Genomic DNA, 6,956 nt, shown 5'->3' with positions numbered 1-6,956 from the left:
GGCTTTGTAAGCAACGATACGGTACCGTATCGTATCGTCATTGATACTGAACGATACGGTATAGTACCGTATTGTTGCTTACAACTCAGTACGGTACCTGACCACAGGTGATATAGGTATCGCAAGCGTCGGTACGGTTCTGGGTATCGTACCTGTACTCAGGTACGATATTGGATACTGTCGCCCCAGGTATTTGTTGACACGGTACGGTACTGGTATCGGCGATACGATACCAGTATCGTATCTGTGGCGGCGTTGATCAATTCTCCCAGCTTTCTGTTTGGCACATCGTTTTCTCTCGGCACTCCAGGCTTGGTGCGCGTGTTCAAGCTTAGAAGTAATCAACTGATGGAGAAAGTCCATACTTTGAACTATGTCTGATTCTCTTTTAACATCCTGTTCATGATCAAAGAAACATGTATCTAACTTATTTATATTTACATATAGGCCACCTTTGGGTGGCGACTGTTGTGCTACAATAACCTTGGCCTGTGCGTAATTTGAGTATTGATCAGTTATGTGATATGCTTATTGTCCAAGAAAGTAGTCAAGTTTACCTTTTTTAAAACCCAATCATTCCATTTTGGTCGACATTCTGCCTTCTGATTGACCAGCTCTTCAATCGCATCCAATACAGCTTCAGTAGATTTCCACCCTTTTGTTACAGATGCCCACTGTTTTTTGCGTCTGACAATTTTGTCGTTTGTGGAGCGTAGGTAGGCCAGGATAAAAGATTTCGTGTTGGTGTTCTGTTTGTCCAAATAGTGACAAACTCGTTCAACCAGTGGGAGACACTTTTGAGGTGTTAATGTTTGTTGCGAGAGAGATGGATCGAGGTCAAGATTGTTTTGATCCAAATCTGAACTATCGGTCTCGCTATCCATGTTCAAGCAACGTGGCTGAGCGAAAACAAGGATAAGTTTATTGAAAATCGAAACAGATCCAGACAAGTGAGGACTTACAGCATCTAGATATATATTTAGAATTGTGCAAGAGTCTTTGCTGAGCTTTGATGTGGTACTTTATGACGTTACACCCACGGAGACCAATTTGGTAATGAGAGAGATGGATTTAACTCTCGAAAAAACCAAATCATTAATGTTAAAGGTAAACCGTGTTCGGCGGCAAAACCTGATTAAACTCCCAATCCCTACTAACAATTTCCAGGTTTGTACAGTAGCTAAAGGCTACTCTGTACTACGGTTTTCACTGCAAAACGAAATTTCGTTTTTGAGCTAACCAATAGGTATCTCAATAACAATATTTCAAGGAAACAATTAGATGGGTGGAATCAGAAGAAGAAGCTTAATCTATGCATATCTTTTCAGGATCATCTGAAGCACTTTTCATTTTTTTTTTTGAAATGGTCAACATTTGGGACCCGGGTAAATTATGGCCGTCAGAGGTTAGGGGTTAGGGGTATGGGGTATGGGTTAAGACCACATTTCAAGTACCTAGGGGCTAAGGTACATAGTATAGGGCCTTGGGCAGGTAGCCTAAGACCTTAGGTATCCAGTATATCTCAAGTGAGGTATGTATTCACACACTATGAACTTAGGGTACTAATCTATGGCATTAGTTAGCTTTCACATCAAACATCCTCCAAATTCAATGCCACAATGAATTTCACTACGAAGATAGGTGAGGGAGACTAACAACACTAGCACAAATCTCTAGGAAACAAGATAGTAAATAAACCAAGTTAAGAAGAACAAATTGATAAGGGCAGTCGGGTCAAAAGCAGCAATCAATACTAAATGAAACTGTCACTTGTGTCTAACTAGCTTTGATTCAAAAGAGTTTTTAAGGCAAGAGGTCTAAGATCAGTGCATCTAAGCTTTACTGAGCTTTTTATTTGTTAGTTGGGTTACAGATTGCTTCAATATTCAAGAAAGCTGTCTTGGGAATTGTGCGGTGTCCTCGGTAACGTTTTGCCATCTTCTCGGCCTCAGCACCAGTTAATCCCAGCCTACATAGGTAGATTCCCAAGTCAGACACAGAAGATGTGTGAGAAGAGAAAAACAACTTACTGATACACAGAGTGCTGTCGATCAATTTTACGAAAGTATTTACGGATAGTTTCCAAAGGACAGGTTTTACGAACCTTCTCAAAAAGGTCTTGCGCAGTCTTGAAAGTTGTGCACTGGAGGGCGGATTGGCGAAATTCTGCAATAGATTTAATTTAGATCTTCAAACATCAAGACAGTGATAAACAATAGAACACTTACGATCTTTGATATAAGACCAAAAGAGCTCAATTGGATTTAGATCACAATGGAACTTTGGTAGGAATAAGCAGACATGACCCGCCTCTTCAATCACCATCTGGAGAAGAGGCTTTTCATTCATGAAATCTGACTGTAAGCTGAGGATCTTGTACCAACAACAATCACTTCTTTCAGGTTCCAATTCGGTTCCGACATCAACCACATTCTCAGAAACAAAAAACCCGCGAGCTTCAGCTTCTTGAATCTGGCGAACAGCTTGTCTCTTAGCATCTTGGCTGGCTCCCGATGCTTTACAGACAGAACACTTTGCATTAAGGGTAGGTCGTTTCAAAGAAGTCGCTCGTTTCTCGTAGTATTCCCATAGGCCACGTTCCTGCAGAACTACTTTCATGCCTTTAGCTTCACCGCGAAGCTTGGGATCGTGGTGATCGGGCGGGAATACCATGAGCTGTGTTTGACCTCGGAGCTCGTGAGGGATATGAGGATCATCAGTAGGGATGATGGTCGGTCAAAGGTGGCCTTGTTTCCCAGCAGAGGAGAGGCTCATGCTTTGTACACGTAATGCATTTTGCCCGTATTCTTCATGAGCTGAAGAGCAGTCAAAGACAAAGACACCCTCACAATTTGGATGCATCGCTTCAAAGATCGGTAGAGTACGAGTCTGAATTTGGGCTATCAACTGCTTCATATTCCACCAGGGATCACCTTTGCTTCCCGGATGTATAACTACAGCTGCATCACTAACACTCGGTAGGACTGGTTGATGACCTTCGGATCTCAAACTATCCACACGATCCTGTGTTATAACGAGCCGACCTGTAGTCTCACAAATGAAGTCTGAGATGTGAATGAGCCGACCTGAGTCTTTAGATCGATATTCAGTTGTTCCAGGCATGAGCCACGACAGTCAAGGACGATCTTTAGCATGTACAGTGGACTCGTCGTGATAAACAAAAACGGTCTCGCGTTTGTCTCCAAGGATCTCAGGGTCGATCGAAACAGATTGTTCAAGATGCTCGCCAACATAGACTCGGGATCTCTTACGAAGTTCAGCAACCTCGGCTAAGAACCGAGTTCGATATTCAACAACATCCGGTCGTTCGTGGCCATCGAAATACAACGATTTGCGATACTCCTGAGGGCAAAACCCAAGGCGATGCATCCAGCGATAGCTTGTGACTAGAGAAATCGATTGGCCTGGATGAGAAACTGGTAGAGCTACATTGTTGATGTAGTCCCAGAAACGTCGTGGAGTAACCTGGGCGAAAAAACCGTAAAGGAAGCGATCAAAGTTTGATTGATCGAGCTATTCTTTAACAGTTTGTACAATAATGAAAACCAACTGACCTCGCCAGGCTTCTTTGAAGAAGACCAGGTAATTATTGCAGCAGAAAGCTTGGGGTCATCCAACATTGAAGGATGTTTGGACCCAAATCCTGACTGAGAAAAGATCAAACTTCCAAACGTGTCCAGGTGTTTAGCTTGGGCTCGAGTCTTTCTTGCTCTTCCCACACCCGAGGTAAATTTCCTTCGATTGTTGGGAATTCGACGCAAAGAAGCTTGTGCTGTAAGTATTGAAGCTTGAATGGCCGGTGATTTTGCTTTTGCCAATGAGAGCTCCTTGCGACGGTAATTGAACTCCCTGAGCTCATCCAATACTAGATTAGAGACATCGTGCTTGGGGTTAGCTTTGTGTGCAGCCTCGTATTTGATTTTAGCTCTTTTTATCTTGAGGTCAAGTAAAGTCCACTCATCATCAATTTCTTTCAAACGTTTCTCTTCTAACAGCTTCTCTGAAGCTTCCTTTTCCTCTTGAGTAACTTGAACTTTCTGTACTGATAAAGCTATCCACTCTTCATATTCTGCATCGACTTGATGGACTGTATTTGCGGTTTCGAGCTCGTCTGATAAGTCTTCAGTATGATTGGATTCATTATCTAAATCAGTGCTACATTGATCTGATTCAATATCTATTGTAATGTCAGAATTTGGTGTTGTATGTTCATCGGGTGACACCACTGATCTTCCAGCAACATCAGTCGGAGGTTGAGGCTTGGCCCAATTGTCCATAAAGCCGGTGTTTTTACCGACCGCTGCCTGAGCTTTCTTTCGGCGATTATGGGAGGTTTGTTTGGGAACTGGTTTTGAGATTAGCTGCTTGTTGAGGTGATTTGGGTGAGGGATTGGCTTTTTATAGTTTTTTAAGTTTCCAAAGTGGTTCTTGCGCTTTCCAACGGCTGGTCCGCCTGAGTCGCGAGTGAGGAAGACTGGAAATAGTTTTTGATTAAGGTCATCACCACATTTATTTTCATCCTCAGAGTCCGCTATTTGATTTTTGATAAATGAGATAATTTCATTGTCAATTCTAATTCTTTCAGCTTCATTTGCTCGTCGTGATTGTTGAGCTTTTTTTCGTTTGGAAATAGCCATTAATTAAAGATCTCAGATGATGATATTCTTCAGTGCTATAAGATAATTGAAAGTCTTGATGCGGAGCAAGGTTTGTCAGACTGTCTGCACCGTGAATTTTTTCCTCTGTGCCTGTTCAAATCAACATAGAGTATGTTTAAACTTAAATGTGTGTTTTCTACGTGTATTTTTTCTCAGAAATATCAAATTTTACTTGTTCTGACCCATCTCAGCAAACTAACCCCTAACCTAGCAGCTAAATTTTTGGTTTTTCCAAATCCCTAACATTTGGGACCGGTCCCAGACCCGGGGCCGGGGGATGCAAGTGGTAGCACAAAGTAGCCTTTAGCTACTGTACGTTCAACGCATTTAATCTGATTACCACGCGCCTAACCCCAAATTCATTCCTCGCTCTTCTCGTCAAATCAATTCTTCACCACCTACAGAAACAGGTACACATTTCTGTCTGCATATATCCCCTCACTTCCATTCACCTACTCATTCACCTCACAAACTCACGTTACGAATCCATTGAATCAATTACCGGAGTTGTTGTCTATGGAAAATGCGATGGATAACTTAAACCGACAATCAATTAGATATTGATCCAACAATCACCACACCACATCATCTTCAATCCTATCAGAACCTGTCGTCCACCGGAACAGGCTCCTCAGTACAGATCTCAGGAAGCTGAGGGATAAGTGAGTGGATCATTGAACTCATAAACTCGGTCAATTCCTAACATTGACTGATCCTCTATGTGTATTTTGTTTTGCAGCTGAGCCATCTTCACGTCAACCTCATCTGATTACCACCCAAGGCTCAAGTAACTCACTCCTCAGTATTAAACCTGCGCAATCCTAACCCTCCTGAGCGAAGCCTTTCGCCAAAACTCGATTTCAATGACATCCTCATGTCATATCCAGGTCTTTTCTCCAATCGAATCAGTAGTATGTCTGATGCTATCACTCCTGCCAATCATTGAAATGAACTTAGAGATCGAAATCCTATTGAAAGTGATCAAAATAGCTCAAGGTTCAAAGATCTTACCCGTTTCGATTACAACAAGGTCATCATAAGCTCCTAGATTGGATTCATTGCATGTACACTGATTTTTACCTCTCTATCCTCACTATAAACTTGAATCGTTTTGTGGAAATAAGAAGGAGAATTTTCATCATCTTTTAGACATTTCTTTTCACTTCCTTCCGATTTCCATCTCTTAGACCTTCTGCAGATATGAAGTCCAAACTTTTAAGGACCATAGGAGATTTCCAATCTCACCTCTTAGTGAGTTATGAATCACATTCTCAACGCTTTCAATCCAAACTTTCAATGGTTTTTTATTGATTTGATTTGATTTTCAGGCAATCACCTCATCATTGTCAACATCTGATCGAATCGAATCTGAGATTTGTTTTTATAGACTTTTACAAGAATATACTCCAATCTTTAGTACTTTACCTATTCCAGCTTGTGTTTGGCGTAGGGCACGTGAGATTGTAAGAACCAATCAAGAATTTTGTCAATTGATTGGTTATCATCGATCTTCTTTGGAAACTGAATCTAAATGTATCTACAGACTTTGGAACGATTCATAGGTAAACCTTTTTATGACTTGATTTTTTGTAAAAACATGTTTTAACTTGTATCTTTTTTCGACAAATTTAGGAGTGCTGGCCTTGGAATTCTTACTAGATATCTGATTGAAAGGCATTTCTATGCATATGCTTTGAACGTTCATGTGTTACACTTCATTGAAGGTCATTTCATTGTGGGTAAAGATGTTGATACTTTTTTATTAGATGTATGTTTAGTCGGTGAAGATCTAACTTAACTTGAAATAAAACCATTGAACAGGTTTGGAATTAGATATTGTAGTACATATGATGTTAAAAATGGTTGGCTTGATACAATAAAAGGAAATTTAAAGGTTTGTAAAATTGGTTGGAAAAGATTATTGGATGCTATCAAACTTTCTTCTTTAGAAAGTAGTATAAATCATCACGGTGGAAAGGAAAGGAATACTATCAAACTTTGTGACTTTTTTTTTGATGACAAAAAAATCAAGGATTGTGAAATTATTGGAAAGAGTTGGGAATTGATGGGAATGGGTTGAGCAAAGATGAGGTTTGTTCTGCTTCAAGAAGAAGGCCTGAGGGTTGGAAAAAATTCAAAAAATAATGTGTTTCTATGTATGATTATTGGTTTTTTCTGTTGTTAAGCCTGGAAGAGTTTATTAACTTTTTAAAACTGATTATGATGGGTTTCTTTTTGGTCTTGAGATTGAAATTTTTTTATGCATATGCTACTCCT

The 6,956-nt window shown here is 40.5% G+C and overlaps 2 protein-coding genes across 2 annotated transcripts; one reads left to right on the top strand and one right to left on the bottom strand.

The window, feature by feature from the left end:
* Positions 1 to 515: 515 nt before the first annotated feature.
* Positions 516 to 884, bottom strand: MELLADRAFT_69848 (uncharacterized protein; the record flags this gene model as incomplete). Its single annotated transcript, XM_007419007.1, has 1 exon — positions 516 to 884. One exon carries the CDS (start codon positions 882 to 884, stop codon positions 516 to 518), a length of 369 nt encoding a protein of 122 aa, XP_007419069.1.
* A 4,147-nt stretch (positions 885 to 5,031) lies between these two features.
* Positions 5,032 to 6,510, top strand: MELLADRAFT_118663 (uncharacterized protein; the record flags this gene model as incomplete). Its single annotated transcript, XM_007419019.1, has 5 exons — positions 5,032 to 5,341; positions 5,419 to 5,709; positions 5,867 to 5,930; positions 6,008 to 6,241; positions 6,312 to 6,510. The coding sequence occupies 3 exons, from the start codon at positions 5,543 to 5,545 to the stop codon at positions 6,239 to 6,241; spliced, it is 465 nt and encodes a 154-aa protein (XP_007419081.1).
* Between the last annotated feature and the right edge of the window lie 446 nt (positions 6,511 to 6,956).

The sequence above is a fragment of the Melampsora larici-populina genome, assembly GCF_000204055.1.
Source record: "Melampsora larici-populina 98AG31 unplaced genomic scaffold MELLAscaffold_119, whole genome shotgun sequence".
Classification (NCBI taxonomy): domain Eukaryota; kingdom Fungi; phylum Basidiomycota; class Pucciniomycetes; order Pucciniales; family Melampsoraceae; genus Melampsora; species Melampsora laricis-populina.
This window is presented reverse-complemented; position numbering and strand designations above follow the sequence as displayed.